Below are 27,771 nucleotides of genomic sequence, written 5' to 3' on the forward strand. Positions count from 1 at the left end.
TATTTACATCTGTGTTGATGAAACTTGCAAGCAGCCTGTGTGTGACTACATTTTAGGAGTTCATATTTATATTATATAATATTTTCAATATTTTATTCTGGTATTCTATGTTACGTTTCACTGTTTCTCTTCCATAATTTTAAGTACTGCCCTTTTCCCCTGATCACATGCCAGCATCTAAATGAAGTTTTGCACCTAAGAAGTTTATATCACATACAATTGAATTGAGTTTCAGCATAGTTTGGGCTATGTTTGCCCGGGGGCAAGAACATCTCCATGTTACATATAAAGATTTTAAAAAGCAGGTGGATTTGTCATCTTTATTGTGGGAGTTTGCAAGTTCAGCCCTGTTCATCCAAGTTTTCGAATGCTGTTCCACAGACGTCCAGGATTATTTCCTTCACCGTTTATACGTGCAACCACATTAGTATCTTCCTCCTACGCATCCATCCTATATTCTTATGTAGGTTTAATGTCTTTGCAGCAGTTATATCAAGTGTCAAAATCGATCAGAAGCTCAAGTGCATGCAAGCGGGTCAAATCCCAGCCTCTTAACAGCCTTCTGCCTCTGATTTTATGAAATAATATTACAACCAACTTAACACCACACAGGAGTACTACCTTTAAACATAGACTCTGTAGTTGTAACAATTGAAATCCTTTGTTCACCTGACAGCCTGGCTGTGTGTGAACACTTAGCCAGAAAGAGATGACTCTCTCTCTCTCTCTCTCTCTCTCTCTCTCTCTCTCTCTCTCTCTCTCTCTCTCTCTCTCTGTCTCGCTCTCTGTCTCTCTGTGTGTGTGTGTGTGTGTGTGACTGTGACAGGGGGCTCTCCTGCCCATGCTATTCCTCAGTACAAAAACTGTGTTGAAGATTGTATTTAAATACACACTCTCTTAGCCTGCCCCCTACTGTTGCCCAGACCTACTTTCAAACACACACATATACACTCACACACACTCTGGGGAAAATAGACCCTTAAAACACTTTGTAGGTGAACAGAACTGGACAGGAAGTGAGCTGTGAGTTAAATGAGTGTTGGGTGATTTTTCTAAACCCACTTTACCCAGTTAACACTCAATTAAGCAGTTTGAAGATTGACTTTGGCCAGAGGACTTTGTGGATCATACTGCCTCTTGTGGTTAAGAGTGGTATCGCTCCTCATCTGCTCTTTGCTCTCATTAGCATATGAACAGATCAATAATAATGTTATAGTTAACTTAGCCGACTGTGAATTTTCCCTCACTCTCAGCTCTGCCTGCAAGGCATTTTGACGTTGTTTCATTGAGTTTGCATCATTTGTGTCACCTGGCAATTTTCACAACTCATAAAAAAGATTTCTGGAAATCATATTTATCTCAAGCCTTTCTCTAACAAAGACTGTTTAATTTTAATTTTTTTTTTTTTTTTTAACCAGAGGACATTAAGTCATAGCACTTCTCTGCCTTTTGTATAATTTTACTTTCAAAAGTTTCTAATGGTGTAATATCACACTTTAAGCCGATCTTACTCTTCATTTAATACAGGAAGTCTACTTACAGTAGTTTGTGTGCTATGGTAAAATTTCTAACAATGTTCAGGGGTAATTCTGACATAGTTTTAACAACAACACTCCTGTGTACAAATCCTCACTACACGCCCCATAATATTTTGCTGTTGTAGTTCTAAAAGTGGCCAGTTGGTGTCCTCCTCTCCCCATGTTCACCTCCACAGGCTGAGTAAAAGAGTGAACTCTCTCTCTCTCTCTCTCTCTCTCTCTCTCTCTCTCTCTCTCTCTCTCTCTCTCTCTCTCTCTCTCTCTCTCTCTCTCTCTCTCTCTCTCTCTCTCTCTCTCTCTCTCTCTCTCTCTCTCTCTCTCTCTCTGCTTTCACTGACGTTTTACAATTGCAACACTTGGGACACTGAGCCTTCACACATCAAATAAACTGCCCCATGTTAACTAATGTTAAAAACCATGTGTGACCATGTGTCACAGTTTTTATTTAATAAATCATCGGTTATTTGAGGCGATCACTTAATTACCTCTTTAATAACTTCCCTTTAATATCTACATCCGATTTCTGTTTATGTGCACATGCTTAGCTACAGCTGCAACAGGTCCTCTCTATCACTTATGGTTGTTACTGGTTTGAAATGTATGTTTTAATAATTATGTTCTCCGTTTCTCTGTGTCTTTTCCAGGAGCTGATAAGAGTTAGGTGCCAGCAAGTTGAGTGCAGTCCGTCCTGGAGCCTCTTCTCCCCGCCCTTCCAGAACTTTCCCCCCAACCGAGCTGCTGTCTTGTGCCTCCATCTTTGAACCTGAAACACACTCAGCCCTGAAGACGCACATTAACAGAGTTACACACCCCATCGCCAGCCCCACTAACCAGGATGATCACCTCGGAGCTCCCTGTCCTACAGTGAGTGAAACACACAATTCAGAGAAAAAGAAATTGCATACATTTCACAGTACAGCAGGAAAAAAAGCTTTAAAATACTTCCAAAGTGGTGCTCTTTGTACTTTTGTACTGTAGATCAGAGTTATTTATTTTAGCGTGGATGTTACTGGTTACCCCTCTGTGGCCCCGAATGAACCTGGTACTTAAACCTTTGTTTAAAATTGTGAATGACTCACATTTGTGTCTACATAAACATATGATCTTTGCACAGTATGTGAAAACACAAGTGAGTGTGTTGATATTTATACCTCAGTTAAACAAATACTTAGGTAGGGTAGGTTTGGTTCGTGGTTTCTTACATAAAGTGTAGTAGCTTTCGTATGCATACAAGTCTTTTGTGTTTCGTGCTTTCAGGGACTCATCCAATGAGTCTGGGGCAACAGACGCAGTGGGCTTAAGTATGAGCATGAGTGAGATTGAAGATCCAGAGGTGAAAGGCAAGAAGAAGAGAGGGAGGCCTGGAAAACAAGCCCCGGTACGATTCTGTGTCAGTGGAGTGCGTGTTAAGAAAGAGGAAATGAGTGAGAGAAGCCTGGTTAACAATCAGACTTTATATGTGTCGCTCTGTTTTTGTGTTTGTAATTGTACGAGCGAGTGCATGCAGTGTATGTATGTTTGTGTATGTTTATGTTTGTCGTGAGAATGTGTTTGGGTGTTCTTTTTTTCCTCCGTGTTATTGACATCTCCGTCCACTACAGACGACCAATAAAAAGCCTCGGAAGACACCGGCGGAAAAAGCTGTGGGCGTAGCAAGAGGGCGCGGGAAAGCCAACGGCGTGGCTCAACATAATGGAGACGGTGGAGACCCCGTCACTCTGTTTGAAGTGGTCAAACTCGGCAAGAGTGCCATGCAGGTGAGTGAATCAAGTTGTGTTTTTCATTTTTAGAAGTATCCATACTCAACATGTAAGCTTGTAAAATACATGCATTATTCAGTCAAATATATTCAGTTGTTTCTGGTTATATCTCACACAATGTTTCTTTTTATAAACGTGCACTCATGTTTCTCCTTTGGGGGAGCTCATGTCAGTCCCCTGTACTATGGTTGTTAATGCTCTGTCTGTCTGTCTGTGTGTGTGTGTCTCTGTGTGTGTGTGTGTGTGTGTGTGTGTGTGTGTGTGTGTATGTATAGTCTGTGGTGGATGAGTGGATCGAGTCGTATAAACAGGACAGAGACTTGGCGCTGCTGGACCTCATCAATTTTTTCATCCAGTGCTCAGGGTGCAAAGGTAAGACTAGTGAAACCACGGCAACGTAGTTCAATCACAACAATCATTCCCTGATATCCGTCATTTTTTATACATGTGTCAAACAACTGGAATAACAAAGGTGAATTTGATTTAAATCCTGTCGTCATTGTTCTGTAACCAGGCACTGTGAGGATTGAGATGTTCAGGAACATGCAGAACGCAGAGATCATCCGCAAGATGACCGAAGAGTTTGATGAGGTAACTGTCTGCTGTAATTCATGTTCAAGTGAAATTGTTGTCTTGTAGTTGGCTGCGAGGATGTATTGCTGTATTTACCAGCAAGGGAAATATGTTGCCTGTCTATTAGGGCTGCTTGATCGACAATCATTTTGGTCAGTATTGAAATCACGATTATTTAACACGATTACTCATTGACTTTTGGAAAGTTGTTGCATTTATTGAACTTAAAAAAATGTGAAAATGTGAAAAACACCTTGAACAGTGAAATCTCCCTTAATACCTTTTTAATTCCCCTTCAGAACACAAGACAAAATAAGAGTTTACTTGCAAAATGTAATGTGCAAAATAACTACTGCAGGGTAGTCCGGCGGTGCGGGAGTGTCACAAATGGCCCATTTGCCTGTTGTCCTGTTGTGTTCTTTAACCCCCCAATGTAGCACAAGTAGACTTTGCATTTCACAATTACTGTTTTCCGTCAAATCCTTTTATAGATCTCAACGTTTACGACTACACTTAAAGGCATCTTCATTTCACAGGACAGAGAGAGAAAGAAAAGAGACAAGCGAGGGCTTTAATGTTGCAGAAAACATTCAGCTATTACACAAACTCCCGGGCAGTTCAGTGCTTTTGTTTCGTTTCTTCCCCCCTTCATAGTGTTTTAAAACTTTCTTGTGGCAGCGATAAAGGCAGTGATGTTTCCTGTTGCTGCAATTTTGCCAAACTGTCTGACGGACGACGCAGGCTGTGTGAATGCGGCATAGGTTTTAAAGCCTAAACAGAATATACAGTAAATAAGGTATTTTTAGGTACGTGCAATGTGCACAACAAAATATAAAAATCACTCTGACCTCTCACATCAGTTTTTACTTTATTCCTTTACCAGATTCTCACCACCTGTCACTTTTTTTGACAGAATCAAGAATAACAAACAAATGGCAGTGGTTAAACAGATAAAAGGGGGTCGGGTCTCCTTCATTGGTAACAAATGTGTTCTTAAGCTCACCCAGAAAATCATAGCAAGCAGCCAGAATAAAAACAAAACAAAACAAGAGTCCATGTCACTGAAAACATGTCCCTCAGCATACACTCATCTGTGTCACGGCTATGACAACCAGTGGTTTAATCGCAGCAAAAAATCCATCTGTTTCAAGACACAAATCTGATGTGGGCACTTGTAAATTATAAACCTGTTATCAGCTTCGGAAACAGTGTAGGTCAGGGGTCCACAGAATAAGTGTTACAATAAAACTAAATGTTTTAAACATATGATGTGATATTTGTGTGCCCAAGTGTGGTGATGATCAGATTGATATTTGCTAATAATATGTTGGATTCATGTTAAGAAATTTTCATTTTTGAATAAACTTTCAACAAATAACAGTAACTCTGAGGAACCCCTAGGGGTCCAGGACCCCCTGTTGAAGATCTCTGGTCTAGATAATAAAATTCTGAGCAGAAGAGGGCCAATATCTCTTTAAAGCAACTCAGATACCGAAGTGAATGATTCAATAGACTTTTGCAGTACATTGCCTTGAACCAGATCATCCTGATAGACGATAATGAAGTCTCTTTGATCACTATGTTTCGGTCAACAGGACAGCGGGGATTATCCTCTCACCATGCCAGGGCCCTTGTGGAAGAAGTTTCGCTACAACTTCTGCGAGTTTATCAGCGTTTTGATCCGCCAGTGTCAGTACAGCATCATCTACGACGAGTACATGATGGACACGGTGATCTCCCTCCTCACCGGGCTCTCGGACTCTCAAGTGCGAGCCTTCAGACACACCTCCACATTAGCAGGTAATGACACCAGCTTTCTTAAGGACAGTTCTTATCATAACCATAAGCACAGCACGTTGCTAAACAGTATTTAAGTGAGTTACAGACACCTCCCCATGGTTCCGGCAGTAAATGATAACACCACTAATGTTTTTTTTTTGGTAGCATCTTACAAGTGGCAGGTAATGATAATAAATAAAGGTCCCAAGTGTAAAGAGAATAAAGCAGTAACGAAACAAGATTAACCACCCGTAGAAACGCCACCCGTCAATTATAAAGTTGTTTGTTTTGAGGAACCATATATTGTCACGTATGTGTGACAACAGCATTCCCTGTTACATCTTCATGCTTTTGATATACCATATTTGCATACTATTTTTTACTATTTTCATACTATTTTAATTGACCCAATAAAAATTCAAAAAAAGATTTGCTGTGATTCCTGTGTTGTAAACTTGATATTGTACAATTGAATCTACACTTGTGTGCAGGTAAGACAGACAATGTCACATAAAAAATGTATTTCTCAATATGTATGTGGTTTACAATTGTCTATTTTGTTATCATTTTATTGAGTTATATTAAATATTATGGTTATTATTTCATCTTAATTTTTGTCAGAGTAAGTGGTGATGACGAGTGGTGGGGTTAAGGGGGGGAGGGGATGTGTTCATGCTGTGAGCTGTATGTTCTTGGGTTTTTGTTATAAATCAAACTAAAAACTGTCAACCTTAAAAAAAAATGTATTCGCCGCTTGGAAAACGTATAGCTGAGCCTAATATGTGCCTTTTTGTCTCTGCGTAGCGATGAAGCTGATGACAGCGCTGGTGAACGTGGCGCTGAACCTGAGCATTCACCAGGACAACACCCAGAGACAGTACGAGGCCGAGAGGAACAAGATAGCCGGCAAACGAGCCAATGAGAAGCTGGAGCTGCTGCTGCAGAAGAGGAAGGAGGTTGGCTGCTGTTTGATGTGACTTTTCGGATTTGATAGATATCAGAAAGCTTTTTATGCAGAATTTTCATGCATAGAGCTGGGATTTTCGCTCAACTCAGCGTATTGTGATGTGCTCTATTAATTAGGAATAACAGCTGTTATCACTGTTTAGCTTGTTGGGATATTCCGCTGTATATCAAAATGTTTGTAAAAATGACCTGTCCACAGACTGTCTTGCCTAAAATGTTTTCTCTTTGCAGCTTCAAGAAAACCAAGATGAAATAGAGAATATGATGAACTCCATTTTCAAGGGAATCTTTGTGCATCGCTACAGGTACACTTTGTGCATGTTGGTGGTGATTTAATTATTGCTATTTGTAATTTTGTAGAAGGCAATGTTACTTCAGTTGATTGTAGTGATGCTTACCAGCCACCCACTGCCAGTCCTAATGACCACAAACATTGATAATGTTGATAATTAACAATCAGACAGCACCGGGCTGATTTAATTAAATGTTGTCTGTCCGAGCAGTTCAGAGCCTTGTTTGTCACAATACTAATAATGATGATGGTGATTGTACTCTTTATTTTCTAGGGATGCAATTGCTGAAATCCGAGCCATCTGTATCGAGGAGATAGGAGTGTGGATGAAGATGTACAGCGATGCTTTTCTTAATGATAGTTACCTGAAATATGTTGGTTGGACACTACACGATAGGGTGAGCACACAGTCATACCACCTCCTGACTGTTTTGTTGTTGTCTCACATTTCTTCAAGACTTGAAGATGTTTTTAAAATTGATTTCAATGGGTCTGATGATGTTTACACAAAGACAGAATGGTAAACCTTTAGCCCACCAGAATCTGCTTTTAGCTGTCTCCCTCTTTTTCAGCAAGGAGAGGTGCGTCTGAAGTGCCTGAAGGCTCTGCAGAACCTGTACACAAACCGAGAACTGTTCCCCAAGTTAGAGCTGTTCACTAACCGCTTCAAGGTAAAACCCGCAAGAATGAAAATACGAATCCTGACTAGTTTGAAGATATTCAACAGTATGACTAAGTAATGCTTAGATTTTATGATTTCTGTCGCCTTTCTGCTTATTTACTCCAGTTCTCTTTCCCGTTCAAATATATGTGTTTTGACAGGACCGTATCGTATCGATGACGCTGGATAAGGAGTATGATGTGGCTGTGGAGGCCATCCGACTGGTCACACTCATCCTGCAGTAAGTAACTTCAATGCTTATTCATGCCTACACTTCATTCATAATGGGTCTTAATCACATAACTGTCAAGTCATTAAAAGTGCACATGTTCTGGGTCACGGAGTCAATATTGGAGACATGATGCTTCAGAGCGGGATGGGGACGGACAGAGCACTGAGCTTTGACATCCAGAAACTGAACTAGGGTTGTTCTACAGGGTCAGTTCACTTGTAATCATCATCACACTTGGGCCCACAAATATCACGTCATATGTTTAATACTTAGTTTTATTGTAACTCTTGTTGTGGATTTCTTTTTTCAACTGAACAAAGCGGTGTCTCCTCTATGTTGATTTTGTAGTGGCGGCCCACCATGGCAAAATTTCTGCCACCACGGTATCAGAAATAGGGCTGTACAAAAAATTTAGTCGCGGTTGTCTTTTAAATGATCCTGTCGACATAATGCACCCCGTTGGCTGCTGCTCACATTGCAATTTAACAACAAGTAGAACTATTCAGAGGTTATTGGGCCCGTCCAGTTTAACTCCACATACTGTTCTGTTGATGTAGTTTATTGTCAAAACGATCGCTTTCTTCCGAGTCGACTGTTAAACAAACAGCTCCACCAAAACGTCACCACGGTGGGTCCGTTCTAAGTGTAGACCTGTTGTAGATATTAAGTGCCCTATAGTTCCTGGGGAGGGGGGGGTTTGTTGTTCGGACAGACCTGCCCCCACTGCTAAAAAAAAATCCTAAAGGAAACACTGCGAAGCTTAAAGTTCTACATAATTATTTTTTGATTCTTAAACTCCCTCATTTTTGCTGAGGAGACACTCTATTTTTGAATGTTTGAATCTTTTGTGTAATTCATTGTGATTATCTGTTGCAGGGGCAGTGAAGACGCCTTGTCCAATGAGGACTGTGAGAATGTGTACCACCTGGTTTACTCTGCCCACCGACCGGTGGCAGTTGCTGCTGGAGAGTTCCTGCACAGGAAGTTAGTCCGTCCTGATGTCGCTCCTAATTTACCCTAAAATAATTCTGACTTGAAATGATGTTGAGCTTTACTTTTAGTTGGATCTTGGGTGGGAGGGGGGGACATATTAACACATATATTGTTAAAGGCAAAATATGTGTCAAACCATTCTGAATGAAGTATTGTGGTGCTGCAGAGACGTCCTGGCCTACAAATCCTATCCTACAGACTAAAGAAGAAATCTTTGTTTGGTACAGATTCTAGAGCCTGGATCGGGCCGAATTTTTCCGTCCGAACCCGGCCCGAGCCCGACAGGCATTATGATATTTATGTCCGAGCACGACACAGTTAAAATCTCGTTGTTTTTTTTTCTCATACTAATGACACATGTACGTTTGTTTGTGTGGAAAGCCTGCTTTTATTAAGCAACTGGAAGGCATTCGGAAATGTCAACAGATGAGGCATCAGCGCACATGGGGGAACAAGCGCACGTTAATAAGCTGTTTAATTTAAAATGTTCAATGTGTTAACCTTTCCTGCTTGCTTCGATTCCGACCGTGATCAGAAAACCAGGGGAGACTCGTTACCTCCAGGGCCGATGTTATATAACGTCGGGGTTAAAACCCCGTTTCTGGTGAGCAGATGAATGAACTTGGTTTTCAGTCTGGGGTTTATCTCGGACACCGCACACACTGTGTACAAAACTTAAACTTATTCCACCAACTCTGCTCCGGTCGCATCTACACTCTGCTTCCTCTTTTCTCTATCTCTCTTCTTCCCACTTTACACACACACACACTGAGCTCTCTTAAAGGAGCCGCAGCACCATTTTACAACAAATGCCTTATCGCGCTGATGTGACCGAGCCCGACCCGAACCCGACCATCATTTCTAAATATCTATCCGAACCCGGCCCGGCCCGGCGGGCTCAGGTCGGGTATCCATGCCTTAACAGATCCTCGCAAAAATCACACATTTATTATTTTTCAATGAAAATGAGAACAATGGTACAAAAACGATCATTCCCTCCAATATCGTCAATCATATTGCAATATCAGTCAAAATAATCGCAATTAGATGTACTCATATGGTGCATCCCTAGTTTTGAATGTCTTATCTTATTTGCCTCTATTATTGTCTTTCCTCTTTTTCAATCTCTGCTTCTGTCTATTTACCTTTTCTCCATTTCTCTCTCAATCACCCTTTGTCTCTCCCTGTGTGTCAGATTGTTCAGTCGTCATGACCCACAGGCAGAGGAAGCGCTGGCTAAGCGCCGAGGGAGGAGCAGTCCCAACGGGAATCTCATCCGCATGCTGGTGCTCTTCTTCCTGGAGAGTGAGGTAACACATGATTCACGCTTACTGAGTACAAAAGGTACTTTATTTTTATGATAAAAAAACCTTTGCCGTTTTTAAATAATATATTGATATTCTATCCTTTTGGTGTGGTGGAGTATGGTAAAAACCCTGAAACTGTCACATTTGCATCATTGGAGACTCTAATAATGATAAAAGGAATCATCCTCAGGTCCTGTCCTGCTTCACAGTGACAATAAAGTAAATAATATTACACATTTGACTCGATTGCTTGATGACATTTCACTCTGCTAATACGAAATGTCACCATCTTTGTAGTATAGTTGATAAAAAAGTTGTGGATTTCAGCGGTAAGATTTGATACAATGCCTGCAAAACCTGATTGTGTGTGTGTGTGTGTGTGTGTGTGTGTGTGTGTGTGTGTGTGTGTGTGTGTGTGTGTGTGTGTGTGTGTGTGTGTGTGTGTGTGTGTGTGTGTGTGTAGCTCCACGAGCATGCAGCCTACCTGGTGGACTCATTGTGGGAAAGCTCTCAGGAGCTGCTGAAAGACTGGGAATGTATGACTGAACTTCTGCTGGAGGAGGCCGTGCAGGGAGAGGAGGGTAAGACGCACACTGTTGCTGTTCTCTCTTTAAGCCTATGAAATAGATTTAGGTCACTTGTCAAGGACAACATCACAGCAAAAAAAAAAAAATCTTGTTCATCAAAATCAGAATACTTCATTGATCCCCTGAGGGAAGCTGTTCAGTTGCAGTTGCTCACACTCAAATTCAAGCTAAAAATAAGAGTAAGAAAAGAGTGAGTCAATAATTGTATAAAGTAACGTAAAGTAACATAGCTATGTTCTAAAAAAATAAAATCGTTAAGTAAAAGTAAAGTTAGGTTAAAAAGATTATGTTGCTTGTAGTGCAGTGAAACTCATTGAAACTCTCTCTTTTGAATCCCTCTCTCTGTTTCTGACCTTTGCTGACAATCTGATGCTCCCTTTTGTTTCTCTCTCTCCTCTTTTTATCTGTCTCTTTCTCTCGCTCTCTCTTTCTGTCTTGTCCCTGCAGTGTTGTCAGACAGACAGGAGAGCGCTCTGATCGAGCTGATGGTGTGCACCATCCGACAGGCAGCAGAGGCGCACCCACCTGTTGGCAGAGGCACCGGCAAACGGGTAGGTCAAAGATACACTCTATGTTTTGAGCATTCGTTGTACACGAGTTGAGTAGAAGTGAGACTGATGTGATGAGAGAGCAGGTGGATGCTATTAGATACCGTGTAGAGAACTCATTTGTCTGAATTTAGATGTGGCAGTCGTAATCTGCCAATTTTCAAAGATAAGAGAAGATAACACTTTATTGACCATAGGCAATAAAGAGATATTTCCATGACGTAATGTATGTTACAAGACCATGCCCACCGTTTGACAGGGGATCAAGTTGACGAGTATCCGTTTGTCGTGGGTTTGACAATGAGAGAAACAATCCAAAGCGTTGTTAAATTAAAAAATGTGTCACTAAAAATATCAAATATATAACAAATATATATAAGAGTTAACCAATCTTGCTAAGTTTGTCAAAATAACAACTGAACAGAGTGTGCTTGTTTGCTCATTTGTTTATTTATGGATTTACTTATTTATTGTCAGCAAGGAATAGTGTCCTTGGCAGATTTATGGGTTGCGGACAGCGGCAAAAGCAGATTTTTTTTTCTACACACGAATAACTCTCCCGGTCATAATCTAAGGACATGATATTACCTCTGAACACAAAATCACTGTTTTATTGCCCTTTTTTCTACCTAGTGCTACATTTGACCTTACGTTTTGTGTCTGCTTGTCCAGGTGCTGACAGCAAAGGAGAGGAAGACCCAGATAGACGATAAGAACAAACTGACAGAGCACTTCATCATGGCTCTGCCCATGCTTCTGTCCAAGGTAAGAGCTTCCTGAAGACCAGCCTGCAGTCTGCTCAGGGCCAGCAACGGAGAGGCCAGTGACACTGATTAATGAGTGGGCTGAGTGACTGATCTGTTTGTCGAAATAATTATTCAGGGTGTTATATAGTCAGGAGAAGTCTTATTGAATGTATGCCACTCTGGACAAGTGTGCTGGCCAAATACTTAAAATGTAATCGACCATTTTACTAACTGGGAATCTGTCTTTCTCTTTCCTGCCTCTGTATATCTGCTTGTGACTTTTGTTTCTGTATGCTAGAAGTCTGCTTGTATCTAATTCCCACCTCCCCTTCTCCTTCTCCACAGTACCAGGCCGACTCGGAGAAGGTAGCCAACCTGCTGCAGATCCCTCAGTTCTTTGACCTGGACGTGTACAGCGCGGGGCGCATGGAGAAGCACCTGGACGCCTTGCTGAAGCAGATCCGGCTGGTGGTGGATAAGCACATTGAGATGGATGTCCTCGAGGCCTGCAGTAAGACCTACAGCATCCTGTGCTCCGAGGAGTACACCATCATGAACCGCGTGGACATCGCCCGCTCCCAGCTCATCGACGAGATGACGGATCGCTTCGCTCACTCCGTGGAGGAGCTGCTGCAGGAGGTACGACGGGACGCGTAGCCGGTGTTGGCCATGGAGCATGTGTTTGAAATTCAGTCTCAAGCTGCACAGGAAGTGTGGATGATTAGAAATACACAGTTTTAAGGTGCACTAGTGGCTAAGACGCATACATATAATATCAGCATAGTCGTGTACAAACAGGTGTTTGTTCATCTGCAGGCTGAGGAGGCCGATGACGACGATATCTACAATGTTTTATCCATGCTCAAGAGACTCACGGCCTTCCACAAGTAAGATTCTCTCTAATCTATCTATCTATCTCTCTCTCTCTCTCTCTCTCTCTCTCTCTCTCTCTCTCTCTCTCTCTCTCTCTCTCTCTCTCTATCCATCCATCAGGGGTGTAGAAATGAATCATTGCATCTATGCATCGTGATGCGGACATGGATGATTCTGCATCAATGCAGTGACAGACCATAATTGATTATTGATGTTGATTTTCTGGTCGCTACATTCAGGAAGTGTCTTTTTTAAGAGCAGATACAATAAAAAGGGGAGCTCATATAAATTATATCTGACTGCTTGAATTTGTTGATGAAAACCATGCGTAGCAATAAATAATATTGAGAAGGTGACGCTTCGTGATGCGTCGGGCTATCAAATCGTTGACAGGATAATCGTAATCGAATCGTGAGACCAGTGAAACCTCACACTCCATCCATCCATCCATCCTAAGAGAACGTATATAAGCATTTGTGTAGTACCAGTTGAGTTTTGACACCATATCAAAACATACTCTTTTAAGTTATGTAAAACGGACTGAAAGCACTGGATGCTAATATCTACCAAATGAGCTTGATGACTGAACGTACTCTATGAAACCTAGTGTGTTTTCCTCTTGTTTCCTGACTCAGTGCGCACGACCTGACACGGTGGGATTTATTTGGGAGCTGCTACCGGCTGCTGAAGGCGGGCATCGAGCAGGGCTCCATGCCGGAGCAGATAGCCGTCCAGGCCCTGCAGTGCTCCCACTACTCCGTCCTCTGGCAGCTGGTCAAGATCACGGAGGGGGCTCCCAGCAAGGTGCTGGACTCACATCACTGACAGAGCTTTGACACCGCACACTCAGATCCCAGCTTTATCCTCAGAGTTAAGGCTGCTGTGTCAGAGCATCAGTGGCCCAGAGGGACAGGAGCTTATCTGTATTTCTGCAGAGAGGGGCAGCTTAGATGTGAAAAATCATCACATTATCAGACAGGATGCTTACCCCCCCAATTCAGGGGCTTACCCCCAATCCATCTCATCTAACACTTAAACACCGCACAGAGGCATCAGATCCCGTGGCTGCTGTTTTGTGGTGGACCAAAGCCCATACCTCTAAAATAGTTTAACCCCTAATCCACTGCTGGGGAACATTTGCCTCTTTCCTGCAGTGCAGTATTTTAAGTTGAAAAGGGGGTAATTTTAGCTTAAGTTCTACACTCTGACCTACAGCAGCTTAAAGATTCCCCATTAAATGCCACTTAATTCTTCACCATTAACTAGAGCTACTACTAAAGATTATTATTTTCTCATTTGATCATTTGAAGTATACAGAATACAGATGTAATATGGCCTGGGCTGACAATGTGCCAAGAATAAAAACGGAAACAAAACCCGATCATCGTCAGTCAATCTTTATTAGTGCTCTCTGAGCCCTTTGACAGACTCGACCAGTGTCAACACAAAGTGTATTGATTCTTCAGCCTCAATGAAGTTAATTGATGATTAAATGAAATCATTAAAGTTGGATTACTTCACTGCAGACATTTAGCCCGACTGAAACTGCTGTTTAATATCGATTTCCATTGAAGTCATTATTTGTAACACTAATGGTGTGTGTGTGTGTAGGATGACCTGGTGGCTCTCAGGAGAGTGGTAAAGTCCTTCCTGGCCGTGTGCCAGCAGTGCCTGTCCAATGTCAACACACCAGTCAAAGAACAGGTAACGTCACACACCTGGTATGACTGCTCACACTTTCACATCCACTTAAGAATTAGACGTGATAAAAATGTGTGCATTATTGTCAGAAAGGTTTTTGGATTGTGGAGACCAGAACCAGTTTAAAAACTAGAAACAGTCTTCAGTACAGATAAAACACGACTGTCACAGTGTGTGATATGTTATGACAGCTTGAATGATGAAACCATTTCAAGGTTTGCTACACCGTGGTCCTTCTAGATACATAGATACATAGAGGTGTGACGAGATCTCGCGGTATTATAAACGTGACGATGTTTCTCGCCGAGGTTAAAGTTCTCTCGCGATTTCGGTTCCAATGTCAGTACAAGTGAAATACATTTGTTGTTATCACAGAGGGAAAGTACATAACACTACCTGCCACTTTTAAAGTTTTTTTGTGGCAGCATTTTGGATTCCTGGTGGAAACGCCGCAGTTATTAGGTCTCAAGAAGTTAGTTATACAGGAGAGAAGCTATTTTGAGTTTGTGGCAAAACCTTTCACAGTGCTTGCGTTTCATTTTGTGACTTTCAATTGAATAACAGACTATTTCTCCAGCCATATTTCGTCATTGAAGTTTTCTCTAAAATAGTGTTAAAATCTCGTGTCTCGTCACACCCCTAATAGATGAATGAAATAGTTTTTCTTTTTCCATAAAACATACAGATCAATTTATTTTGATGTTCTAACAGACTAAAGAGGGCAATAGGCAGAAATGTTTTTGTTGACCCATTAAAAAAAATGTATATATTTATTTCGACAAAACTAAGCATGTTTTCTGTTATCACAAGAAATCGGTCTTAAGTTTTTGTTGTAGCACGAATTGGGAATTTCTTTTCATCCAGTCATAACTCCTGGTGTGTGCCTCTTGTGCAGGCGTTCATGCTTCTCTGCGACCTGCTGATGATCTTCAGTCACCAGCTGGTCTCCGGCGGCAGGGAGGGCCTCCAGCCGCTGGTCTTCAACCCAGACAGCACTCTGCAGAACGAGCTGCTCAACTTCGTCCTGGACCACGTCTTCATCGACCAGGATGATGAGAGTCAGAGCATGGGTGAGAGCTTCTTACCAGGCACTTGTTTAGTTTTTCAGTTGAGTTTTTTTAGTTTAGTTTATTTAGATCACATAGATACACAACATCACATACATAACATATATTGTAAAAAAGTAAAAAGAAAGTGTCGCCTTAATTCAGCTTAACCCGTTTATAATCAATACTGACCGAAAAAGGTGTAGGTTGAAGCATTTGCTTATTACACCTACTCTTTTTACATTATATTTTATTAATATTTTGTTCTCAGGTCCCTCAGCATCTTATCAATCATATTATATGTATTATTGATTTCTGTATGTTATATACATATTGCATATTAACACACAGAAGATATGAAACAAAACAGAATAAACAAAACAAAATACATTCCCATTCATATGCACATTGCCATACAAGCCTCACTTTTATATTTGTTTAGCATCTTCTTTTTTAATATATATATATTTTTTTAAATCTTTGTAGCGTGTTACACATTTTCATTTCCTCATCTAAAAGATTCCACGTTTACTCCTTTTGCCGAGATACATCTTTGTTTTACATTTGTTCTAATCTTTATCTTTGTGAACATGCACATTCCCCTTAGTTCATACTTGCTCTCCCTAATCCGAAACAGCCTTTGGATCCAGTCTGGAACCATTCTTCTTTTGACTTTATACATCATTTGCATCGTTTTGGGCTTCACCAAGACTCTAAATTTAAGTGTGTATGAGTTTTGGGTCCAGGCACATTGTTTTCAGGAATTGAGTTAAGCTTGAAGATAGTTTGAAGAATCAACAAAATGCCCCTATTCATATGATATTTTCCTTTTCTCCTCCTCCTCACTTCCCCTTCTGTCTACCTCTAGAGGGAGACGAGGAAGACGAGGCCAACAAGATCGAGGCTCTCCACAAAAGGAGAAATCTCCTCGCGGCTTTCTGCAAACTCATCATCTACGACATCGTAGACATGCCCGCTGCTGCCGACATCTTCAAACACTACATGAAGGTGACTGTTCATCTGTACTTGATATGAATATGGACATTATCGACATAAAATAAAGAGGCAGCATGAAACTGATACAAATTGGAAGTCGGCTAAATAGTTACGGCGCTCCCATGATGTCACACTGTCGCGCGGCAGGTCAGGAACGGCGAGTATACTGCACGTTTAATGCAGGTGAAATAAATGGGGGGGGGGGGGTAACCTAGTTGGGAAGTCAAATTTTCTTAACATAAATTCTGGTTTTGGTTGCAAATTTCGGTGAAAATCTGTAGATATCAGAATAAATGCACCGTCAAACTGTCATATTTCATGTGTTTAACTGTTTGGTTTCTCTGCCTCAGTATTATAATGATTATGGCGACATCATCAAGGAGACCCTGAGTAAAACCAGACAGACGGACAAGATTCTCTGTGCCAAGACGCTCATCCTCAGCCTGCAGCAGGTGAGACACTGGTGAAGACAGTATTACAGGCCACATGCACAGCTCCGTGGCTTGAGATAGTGCATTCTTTAAGTTACGAGCGCTCTAGTGTGCACACCCACAAACACTGTGTGTGTGTGTGTGTGTGTGTGTGTGTGTGTTGCAGCTGTTCAACGAGCTGCTGCAGGACCAGGGGCCCAACTTGGACCGAACGTCGTCTCACGTCAGCGGCATCAAGGAGCTGGCCCGCCGCTTCGCCCTCACCTTCGGCCTGGATCAGATCAAGACCAGGGAGGCTGTCGCCACGCTGCACAAGTAAGACCATTGATGCTGTGGTCTCTAGGGGCAACAGACTGGTCTGTAATCAGACATGGAGGAAGTTAAGAATGAGTTAGCTGAGGTTAAAATGAGTTTAAGATCCTCTATGTATACTAAAGATGGCGCATTTCAAGCAGCGCCAATGGTATGAAACAGTACACACTTCCTGTCTCCTAAAGGGGCGTGGCCTCGTTTGAAAGTGTAGTGAAAGTCGTGTGGATGGATAAGAAGTTCAATTTGTATAATTTATCATTTTTTTCTTTTGCTAACATTAGATATTGTCACAGCTACAAGACCTATTTAGCATAGATTAGTTTTGTTAGGGCGTTCACGAACATTAGTTGACATTACCTTCTCTGTGTTGCCAGATCTCGCGTGAGTTTGGTCCTGAGACAGAAACAGGTGTCAAAGTTCATTTTCTCCTGATGTGTCCGGCATTTTAGTGTCAGAATGTTCTGGAGATATGTGGCTTGTCAAGAATGGCTACAATATTTACTTGACTATGGGGCAAAAGAATCGGTCCTAATCTGTGTTCACGTTCACTTCTCCCATCGGAATCAATATACACACACTTATACACCTTCCTATATACCACCTGTCTCCTAAAGAGGCGCGGCCCACGTGACAGATACAGGAAGCTACTCTGAGTTGGGGCGTCTCTCTGTTCTAAACCGTCTCTGGTTTAATCTACGAGGGGATCTGACGGTCTGCAGATGACTGTGCTGCATTTTAGTGATGCTGATTTCAATCCGTAAATAAAAATGTGAAAATGAGGTGTGCATTTTGTTTCAGTCATGTTTTTATTAACACCTCAGTAATAACACTTTTTGAAGTTATCTAGCCTACTTATGTATTCTGAAATGCAACTCGGGTCCTTAAATGGTTGGAGGAAGTCAGGACTAAATCTGACTGGGAAAAGGCAAACTGATGTTTATTCAAATCAAGAGTAAGGACAAAACCTTTTAGAGGTCTCTGTTTTAAAATGAAAGAGTGCATTAAGCATGAGAGATTTATATTTGCTCAGTCGGTACTACAGCCCCCACTCATCAGTGCAAACTTTGGCTACCATTACAAAAACAGGATGCTGTAGGTGAAATTGCAGAAGTTGCTAAAACACTGGTAAGAGTGGACATTTTTATTTTACTTTTATATTTTGAGATTAGCTTAACATATAATAAATTGAAGTCAAGAGTTTGTCTTTAATGTATGCAAATATTTTCTGCTAGCGAGTCGAAAGAGTGACCAGTGTTTCCATTAATGTCATTTTTGGTGTCTGTCAATCACTTTGTGTTCTCCATTTCTTTTTGTTTTTACTCTTTTCTTGTTTTTCTCACTCTTACTGTCTCTCTTTGTCTACTTTTTACCTCTCTCTCGTATCAGGGATGGCATAGAGTTTGCATTTAAATACCAGAATCCTCGAGGACCAGAGTTTCCTCCTATCAACCTGGCCTTCCTGGAGGTTCTGAGTGAATTTTCCTCCAAGCTAATCCGCCAAGACAAAAAGACAGTGTAAGTACTCCCTTCCATCTTTTTTTCTTTCTCTTCCTACTGTCACTTAAAACATGTATAACTCAATTTCAAAATAAATGAATTATGCAAAAACAAATGCTGCATGTCTCCTCAGCCACTCGTACCTGGAGAAGTTCATGTCCGAGTCGATGTCAGAGCGTCGGGAGGACGTGTGGCTGCCGTTGATCTCCTACAGGAACAGCCTGCTGACGGGTGGAGACGAGGACCACATGTCTGTCACGTCGGGCTCCAGCAGCAAGGCCGGCTCCGTCCGCAGCAAGAAGGGACGGCCGCCGCTACACAAGAAACGCATCGAGGGTGAGGACGGAGACAAAGGCACAGACACAGATTAGGGTTACTCGGTTTATTTGGGTTGGCTGTGCTGCACTGAATCTGTGTGTTCATGATTATCTGCTGTTGTCTTATGGACACTGTGAACTCTCTCTGACAGACAGACAGATTACTGTGCAACAGCAGCAAGTTACATACAGAAAATACAAGAAATATACTAGAAATAATAAATAATAATAATAATAATAATAATAATAATATAATAAAATACCAGAACACCTACACAAAAATATACTTAGAGGAATGAAAAGAATGGACATATATATACACAAGTGTAGAATACAAATATACAACCTACGGACATAGTACATATAACAAAATAAAATATGTATACTATTGTGTATTATATAATACTGTGTGTGTTCATTTTTCAGAAGAGAGTAGTGTTGAGGGCTTGTGGATGTTGCGTAATGACACTCTTCAGACACCGGGAGCGCTGCAGACTCCTCAGCTCACGTCAACAGTCCTCCGAGAGAACAGACCAGCAGAACACATGCCCGACCCAGACTCGGAACCCGGATCAGAGAACGACTTCGTACACAAGTGAGTGTATACACACACACGCGCACACACACACATTAACACAAAATGGTTTGCGAATTACCTTTTACTCTGTAGTTCATCCGTCACAGCTGATTTTTTTTTTTTTTTTCCATCATTTAAAGACGGATGAGATTAGTGTAGTGCAGTGGTTCCCAACCTTTTTTCCTTGGCGCCCCCCCTACTTATGTCTAAGAAAAGCTGAGCCCCCCCTCCGAAACCAAAGTTGAGGTAACTTTCCCTTACTTTCTTTTTTGATACAGAGGAGCTATCAGCACTTTTACGTTTCTCCGCCATGTTTCGTTCATAAAATAGTGATGCCGTGGCGGCAGGAAAAACGAGGATGATAGCAGCTAGCAGCTGACCTGATGACAGCAAGGGCCACAGGTGAAGAGGTCCCGGAGGTTTGGCCTACTAAGTAGCCTGCCTACAAGTTTAAGTGAGAACAAAAATATATAGTTTTTATACAGACTTTTGTATACATTATATATTCTAGTGTATTATCATAATTTGTTTAACATGTGCAAATATTTTTTTTTTTTTTACCTCAACCTCAAACCAGATAAAGACTTGCGCCCCCCCTGTGATCTTTGCCGCCCCCCTTAGGGGACCCCAGGTTGGGAACCACTGGTGTAGTGCATAGTACTCCGTACTACACGCTACACTAAATATTACATTTAAATAATAATACATTATTAATAAATAACCAGCTTTTTCAAAATAACAGTTGCAATGTGCAATTTCAAGCTCATTAAACTATTTAAAAAAAAAAAAACAGTTTTACTGCCCGACAACTCTTCTCCAAAACTGCGCTGAGATAACAGAGCTCAGCCCATAGCTTCACACACTCCAGCAGATAGTATGCGTGAAATAAAAACAGGACATGTAATTTCACTGTGTGTAACTACGCTAACTAACCGTGTATTGTGAACCGCGTGTAGTGATTAAAAAAAAGAACTCAAAGAACAGGCAACAGCCGGGACATTGAGAATCCACGCGCGAGAGGTGATGATAGTTCCAGTCACTTCGTCATGTATTCACTTCGTTGAAACAAGAGAAGAAAGCCTCACTGATGTGAAGAACAGGACAGAGAAACATATATAAATGTTCTCTGGCCACCGTATCCCAACACTCCGGTAAGTCCAGTCACCCCGTCTCTGCCCGGGCATGCCCCAGCTGCCGCATGTTTGTTGACAAACTCCGACGCACACGCGACGGTGAAATGGCGATTGTTCTCACGGAAACACGCGCGATATCAACTGGCTAGTTATCCTCCAGACAGCGACGGACCACGTCTCTTTTTCCAGAAGCCAGACACACGTGACGCGTTCGTCCAATCAGCTGCCGGTTTTCATTTTTTGGGCCTGCTGTTATGGAGACGTATTATGTCTTGTGCACGCGCAGAACGTACGCTCAAGTCGGCGGCGTCGTGTGTTCCGGGGCACTTTTTTGACCAACTCGGGGAGACTGATCAGTCCGACTGCCTTTTCTGCCGACGGTCGGTCGTCAGGTTGGTGTGTCAGAGCCTGTATGTAAACCTGTGCATTACTGAAGTAGTCACGCATTGCCAGACCTTCCTCAACAGCGCTGCGGAGGAGGGTCTGGCTAGTCAGTATAGTATAGGAGAAAAACGTGCTCTGGTTTATTGGCATTTCTTTAAACCAATCACAATCGTCTTGGGCGTCACTAAGTGCCCGACAGAGCCACAGTGCCGCTGCAAAATAGCCTCAAGAAGGAACTTGTTTTGGTGGAACATGTACTTTCTAAGGTTGTTTCAGTCGTGCAAGAGAAAACTCAGATTGGACAGATAGTCTAGCTAGCTGTCTGGATAGCAGTCATATCAAAGAGTATGTTGACGGTGTGTTTGTCTCCAGTCCTCAGATGCAGATGTCGTGGCTCGGCCAGCAGAAGATGGAGGAGGTGAACAGGAAGGACCGGACGGGCATGAACTACATCAAGGCACGCAGCAATCAGGGCGTCCGGCAGACTGTGTAAGTGCCATCCCGGCTTCATACCTCCACCATGTTTCCTGTCAGTCCTCTGTTAAATAAGAGAGCCACCACCAATAATAAAAAAAAGAGGATAAACTGATAGATATGCTGCTTCTTTTCCACTGTCTTACTTTGAATGACCTTTCCCATCAGACGTGGGTTGATGGAGGATGACGCTGAGCCCATCTTCGAGGACGTGATGATGTCATCGCGGGGCCAGCTGGAAGACATGAACGAGGAGTTTGAAGACACTATGGTGATCGACCTGGTCAGTAACCTAACTTTCTCTCACCGCAATTGTGAAATGCAACAGAATATAATATAAATAATAAAGATCCTCGTCTTAATTCACTATTTTTCTTATTATAATATATATTATTATTAATTATAAATTAATTAATTGTCTTAATTTTTGTCCTTCCCAGCCGCCATCGAGGAACAGACGTGAAAGAGCAGAATTAAGACCAGACTTCTTTGACTCTGCAGCAATGATTGAGGACGAGTCGGTAAGTAAAACTTCGAGAAAGTAAGTAGAGCTGAAACGATTAGCCAATTCACACAAAATCAATCAACGTCTATCTTGATAATCATTTGTCATTTTTGTAAGCAAGAAAGTAAAAATTCCTGGCTTCCAGCCTCTAAAATGGGAGCATTTGCTGTTTTTTATTTTACCGCCTGTGATGGTAAACTGAAGATCTTTAAATAAAACCAAACATTTTAAGATTTTGTGCTCTGGGAAATTGTTCACTTAAAGATACATAATGAAAATAATCGTTAGTTGCAGCCCTATGTGTAAATCAGTAATGTCAAATGACATACATTATGTCACGCATAATGAAACTAGACCTTTTTTCCCATCAGCCACTGTGTGTAGAATGTGAACTTTTCAACACTGGCGCCCCCTAGTGGTAATTAAAAAAAAAAGACTGTGGCATAGAGCCATGCATACTGCTTACTGCAGGGTTGCAGCTGAGATGTTTTCTGTTTTTCATTGTCTGACAGTCGCTCTCCTCTCCATTCTTCCAGGGTTTCAGCATGCCCATGTTCTAATCTGGGAAGAGGCAAAGATCCCGATCAGGTCAGATCAGGATCCACATTAGGAGTAAACAGAAGGGGGTGGGGGTGTGGGGGCGGGGTGGGATTTGGGACGTCTAACCCAGATAACCTGCCAATCAAACTCTTAAGAAGAAGAAGAAAAAAAACATTGTCGAGGTACTTTTCTCTCTCTCTATACGACATGATGGAAGGATGTGTGTCAAGTGGATCTACTGATGGATCCCTCATTGGCTGGATCTCACCTTGAAGTGTGGAACGAGGACCGGCTCTGATCTATCAGGCGGGCCGCACGGTCCAGAATATTCTGCAAAGTCTAGTCCGGATTATTCAAGAGCTTCGTCTTGCTCCAAATCTTCCTCCTCCCCCTCATTTCCAGCCTGTTGGTTTAGCTCTTGTTGTTAGCGGTAGCTCGGATGGCCGTCCGGCTGAGTAATCCGTCTGCCGGGCCGATGAGTTCTCACAGTTTTTACGGTTCCCCGTTACACAGATGTACAGTTGTTTGGTTCCGCTCCCGTTTCAGCAGCACAGAGCAGCGTAACACTCTGTACAGCCCCCCCCCCCCCTTCTTTTGGTGTCGCACTTTGATCCGTCTGGTTAAATCCAACATAGAGAGGATCTCAATACTAAGTGTATCTATATCTTTGCTCTTATAAGCACCCACCAACGCCTCTCCTCTTTCTCTGTTCACCATCTGAGTCCGTGCTGGTGCTGGTGTGTGATGTGTGTGTGATGTGTGTGTGTGTGTGTGTGTGTGTGTGTGTGTGTGTGTGTGTGTGTGTGTGTGTGTGTGTGTGTGTGTGTGTGTGTGTGTGTGTGTGTGTGTGTGTGTGTAAAGTTGTGGTGATGATGGTTGAGTAGTCGCACATGCACACTGAGGTCAACAGCTGAAGACCTGGCGGAAGTGGTGTAACTGTCTTGTGTGTGATGTCAAAGCAAACGCGAACCCCCCACGCCCCCTTAAACCGATCTCTCCGACAGAAGCCTCTACCCTCTCAGATTTCAGAAACATTCTGCACACACACACAAACACACACACCCACCCTTGAATTACGGCTTTTTGAAGTTTAAAAGGTTTTTAAAAAAAGACAATAAACATATTTTGAATTCTGTAGCTTTAGTACTAAAGTTTTAAATCAAGTGTGTTTTTGTTTTTGTCTGTTTGTACAGCTTTTTCTTGAATATGTATCTCGTTTGTTGCCAAATTGTGGCCTACATACTTACAGTATATTCCAGCCCCTTCCCCTACACCTGTAACTCATATCGAACGGTTACCAAGCTCAGATTGTTGCTGTGGGATACCAGTTTTTAAGCGCTGTATGGTCTGATTGTAATCGTTTCACAGTTTAGTATTACAGCAGATTATCTGTTAGGTTTGTTCATTTTACAGTTCAAATCAATTAACGTTTTTACACCCGCCTTCAGTGTTTAACTGATCCAAGAAGTTTTAAGATTTGTTGTTACCATTGTTCAAATCCCGTGCAGTGATGGATTTCTATGTCTAACAGATTTGTTTGAATGTTTTTTTGAATGTTTCCAGCCATATCGTTGTTCACCCACCGTCGGTTAATCAGTCATTTACCTTTTCCTTGGCTGGTTTGGCAGTCCTGTAAATATCAGAGACAATTGGATCTTTTCTGCAGTGCAGTTGACATCGGTTGCCCTTAAATCCTCTAAAAGCCTGTTTTTTTTTTTTCTGTGAACCCAAATTCTTTTTAATAAAATAAAATCTGTAATCGATTTATGGACCAGTGTTTGTGTGTGCCTCTGTTTTACGTCAAGTGTTCAAAACAACTGTAGTGGACTAGAACTGTAGCGATAATCAAACGATTAAGTGTATTTCCCAAACTATTCTGAAATATATTTTTGTATTTATTTTAATGTTTGAACATTTCACCACCAAATTTTGGTATACCTTCGGTTTTTGCTTGTATCCTTAAAACAAATACTGTGGAAATGCATCATACATATAAAAAAAACACTGCAACTTGACTACAGAAACTATTGCATTGGTAAAAGTAAAGAAAACACATGATATTGAGTCCATTTATTTTACAAATGGCAGAGCCTGCCAGAGAGGAAAGGCACAGTTCCAGGTTGTAAGGATGACTTTTCTTTACCTTAACGTAGGACACCAAACACAGGGAGTGTGTCTGAAAGCGCAAACTACTGTACACACAGCAGAAACCTCAACGACTCAATACAGTACGTTCACAATGTTGGAAATGCTGTACATGGCAACAGACTACAGCATGTTTGTACTAAGACTATCATCTTAGTTGCCTGTGTTTCCTCAGTCAAATGTCATCAGTTTTATCAGTGACGTGTAATCTGCCCTTTCAGATACAATCCAGTTCTCAAAATGTCAAATCCAACCCAAAAAGTGACCACTATGGCCACTACTGACATGACAATAACCTTCAGCGTGTGTGACCACTATTATTCCATTCAGGTTCTGTAAAATGTGTTAGGATTTTCCCATTAACGTCTTGCACATCACTGCTAAAGTTGTAAAGATACACATGCTGATTTTGTTAACAGAGCAGTAATATTTCCCCCAAAATCCCCCCCAAAGCCTAAGGTTGATGTTTTAACACAGTTTATATTTCAAAACATAATCAGTGAGCTGGAAGGGAACTTTGGGGCTGCTATTAAACACTTACAAAATCAGGGAGTGTATCTTTATGTGCTGCTTTCAGTGGAGTGGTAAATGACAAAAACAAACAAACATGTGCTTGGCAGTACCCAAGTTGTCATCACGGGATACCACTGCAGTTAATTTTGGACGTAAAGTCAACATGAGGAAAATCCCTCCGCCAGTGCCATTAGATAGTGTTAATGTGGAAACAGTTTGGGTGTGTTTCACAGAGGAATGTTGGCGTGTTTCTTCCAGGGGTTTATCTGCTTCTTGCTGGCCAGCACCTCCAGATCTCTGCAGATCCTTTTGCGAGTGGTCGATGGCTCGATTATGTCATCCACAAAACCTAAAGCAAATATTTGTCCAGTCAGAAACAAGTGCACAATGCATTATACATCAGCGTATGGAGTTTAAGCACACACACGAGAATGTAGATTTTTGGGAGAGCTATAATAAAGAAGCGAGAAAGTTTACCTCGGACAGCAGCTGGGAAGGGGTTGGCGAACTTCTCCACGTATTCAGCCTCTGCCTCTGCCTGGTTCTCTTTTCCTCTGAAAATAATCTGAACAGCACCCTGAGAAAGAAGGAAACGGCCCACGCACACTGTCAAATCAAACGACAGAAAAAGAGACAAACGGAAGGAATTAGTGTGTTTGTACCTTGGCACCCATGACAGCAACCTCAGCTGTGGGCCAGGCGTAGTTCACATCTCCTCTCAAGTGTTTGGAGCTCATCACGTCATAGGCTCCTCCGTAAGCCTGGGATACACAAACATCGAATCATATGTCTTAAATCAAAATACACAGTGCGCAACATTTATTCTGACTTTCCTCCCCCATTTGTGTTTTGGCAAACTTTTAACGTTGACTTCCAGCACTTCCACATCTACTGTATCTCTTCTCATTTTGTTCACACACACACCTTTCTGGTTATGATGGTTATTTTCGGGACGGTGGCCTCTGCAAAGGCATAGAGCAGCTTGGCTCCGTGTCTGATGATGCCTCCATACTCCTGAGCGGTACCTGTTGACCACCGTTAAAATGAGTGCGAGTGCATGGTCAGATGTGACTAGCTGCATTTTAATGCGACAGGGAATTTCTGCTTACATGTAAAGGAAGCTAGTTTTCAGTTTGTGTGTATAGTACATAATATAGCCAGGTCAGCCAATATTTATGATATAGATACCTGACTTTCTACCATAGCGAAACTTGTTACTGTGGTGTGTATTTTCTATTACTGTATCTATGAGCTTCTTATGTCTTTTCCCTGAGCTGGCAGCTACATCTTTTCCTGCTTTTGTGCAGTCAGATTGTGAACAAGACAAGGTAGACAAAAACATTCTGCTGATTGTGTTTTTCATGGCAGCAGAGAGACTCCGAAGAGAATTGTCGGTAAATATCCTAACCTGATTAAGATATAAACTAGAGTATGGCCAATAGTTGGATTACTCCGTGCATGTAGATACAGCCGATGTTAATGGACTGAGATTTTCAAAGAATACCTGGCAGGAAGCCTGGCACATCCACAAAGGTGATAATGGGAATATTGAAGGCGTCACAGAAGCGTACAAAGCGGGCTCCTTTCACTGAGGAGTTGATGTCCAAACAACCTGATAAACAAGACAGAAATTAGATTAGATTATTAATCAATGAATAATGTCTTTGTTCCCGTGCCATGTTCTTTTTGGGACTTGGTTCGTTTGTGTATATAATTTAAAAAAAGAAAATACGGAATGCAAATGACCTTATTCACATAACACTGATAATGTATACCTTCTGATTGACCCTCTTACATTTGGCCCTTCAATTATTTCACTTACCAGAAGCCACTTTGGGCTGGTTACCCACAATGCCTACAGTGCGTCCGTTCATGCGGGCAAATCCCACCACGATGTTTTTGGCGTAGCTGGGCATGATCTCAAAGAAGTCGCTCTCATCCACTATCTGAACAGATGCATGAAGAAAGGAAATGTTTACTTCTTTCAGGATTGAAATGAGACGTGGTTGCACATATTAAGAGTGTGTGCGCACATACTGTTTGAATGATGTCCAACATGTCATAGGCTTTAGTTGTCTCAAACGGGACGATGGTGTCCAATGAGTGTACCAGACGATCGCTGGAAAAAAGGGACCAGATATCAGACGGGAGTTGGAACAGAAACAGATATTCTCCCATTATTATTTGCCGATTGGTGAGTCTGTAAAGTGGAGGTCAAGGTGATTGGTTACCTGCAGTCGTGGCACTCCCTCATGGGGGCGGGATCCTGATTGCTTAGCGGCAGGAAGTTGAAGAACTCTCGCACGTTGAGCAAGGCTTCAACGTCATTCTCAAAGGCATGGTGA

The 27,771-nt window shown here is 41.9% G+C and overlaps 2 protein-coding genes across 3 annotated transcripts in view; one reads left to right on the forward strand and one right to left on the reverse strand.

Moving 5' to 3' along the window:
• Positions 1–22,940, forward strand: part of stag1a (stromal antigen 1a) — a 51,267-nt gene extending 28,327 nt beyond the window's left edge. The window contains exons 2-32 of one of the 2 annotated variants that reach the window (XM_031310295.2): positions 2,183–2,402; positions 2,796–2,916; positions 3,140–3,295; positions 3,574–3,670; positions 3,813–3,889; positions 5,467–5,671; positions 6,455–6,606; positions 6,848–6,921; positions 7,183–7,306; positions 7,481–7,579; positions 7,731–7,810; positions 8,678–8,785; positions 9,990–10,104; positions 10,565–10,682; positions 11,136–11,239; positions 11,909–12,001; positions 12,328–12,621; positions 12,799–12,869; positions 13,491–13,659; positions 14,467–14,559; positions 15,452–15,626; positions 16,471–16,610; positions 16,949–17,050; positions 17,196–17,344; positions 18,728–18,856; positions 18,972–19,174; positions 19,582–19,750; positions 21,622–21,738; positions 21,892–22,006; positions 22,164–22,244; positions 22,765–22,788. In XM_031310295.2, coding sequence (XP_031166155.1) covers positions 2,374–2,402; positions 2,796–2,916; positions 3,140–3,295; positions 3,574–3,670; positions 3,813–3,889; positions 5,467–5,671; positions 6,455–6,606; positions 6,848–6,921; positions 7,183–7,306; positions 7,481–7,579; positions 7,731–7,810; positions 8,678–8,785; positions 9,990–10,104; positions 10,565–10,682; positions 11,136–11,239; positions 11,909–12,001; positions 12,328–12,621; positions 12,799–12,869; positions 13,491–13,659; positions 14,467–14,559; positions 15,452–15,626; positions 16,471–16,610; positions 16,949–17,050; positions 17,196–17,344; positions 18,728–18,856; positions 18,972–19,174; positions 19,582–19,750; positions 21,622–21,738; positions 21,892–22,006; positions 22,164–22,244; positions 22,765–22,788 — 3,783 coding nt within the window. In that variant the 5' untranslated portion in view covers positions 2,183–2,373. Of the gene's footprint in view, positions 1–2,182; positions 2,403–2,795; positions 2,917–3,139; positions 3,296–3,573; positions 3,671–3,812; positions 3,890–5,466; positions 5,672–6,454; positions 6,607–6,847; positions 6,922–7,182; positions 7,307–7,480; positions 7,580–7,730; positions 7,811–8,677; positions 8,786–9,989; positions 10,105–10,564; positions 10,683–11,135; positions 11,240–11,908; positions 12,002–12,327; positions 12,622–12,798; positions 12,870–13,490; positions 13,660–14,466; positions 14,560–15,451; positions 15,627–16,470; positions 16,611–16,948; positions 17,051–17,195; positions 17,345–18,727; positions 18,857–18,971; positions 19,175–19,581; positions 19,751–21,621; positions 21,739–21,891; positions 22,007–22,163; positions 22,245–22,764 lie in introns of those variants that run through there. The other variant, XM_035994523.1, reaches the window with a different exon arrangement.
• Positions 22,941–24,826: 1,886 nt separating this feature from the next.
• Positions 24,827–27,771, reverse strand: part of pccb (propionyl-CoA carboxylase subunit beta) — a 5,829-nt gene continuing 2,884 nt past the window's right edge. Inside the window, exons 8-15 of the mRNA XM_031310297.2 lie at positions 27,658–27,771; positions 27,464–27,545; positions 27,249–27,372; positions 26,931–27,038; positions 26,351–26,451; positions 26,089–26,187; positions 25,904–26,003; positions 24,827–25,775 (exon numbers count right to left, since the gene is read on the reverse strand). The exon at positions 27,658–27,771 is cut by the window's right edge and continues 7 nt beyond it. Coding sequence (XP_031166157.1) covers positions 25,654–25,775; positions 25,904–26,003; positions 26,089–26,187; positions 26,351–26,451; positions 26,931–27,038; positions 27,249–27,372; positions 27,464–27,545; positions 27,658–27,771 — 850 coding nt within the window. The 3' untranslated portion in view covers positions 24,827–25,653. The remainder of the gene's footprint in view (positions 25,776–25,903; positions 26,004–26,088; positions 26,188–26,350; positions 26,452–26,930; positions 27,039–27,248; positions 27,373–27,463; positions 27,546–27,657) is intronic.

The sequence above is a fragment of the Sander lucioperca genome, chromosome 18 (assembly GCF_008315115.2).
Source record: "Sander lucioperca isolate FBNREF2018 chromosome 18, SLUC_FBN_1.2, whole genome shotgun sequence".
In the NCBI taxonomy this organism is placed as follows: Eukaryota; Metazoa; Chordata; class Actinopteri; order Perciformes; family Percidae; genus Sander; species Sander lucioperca.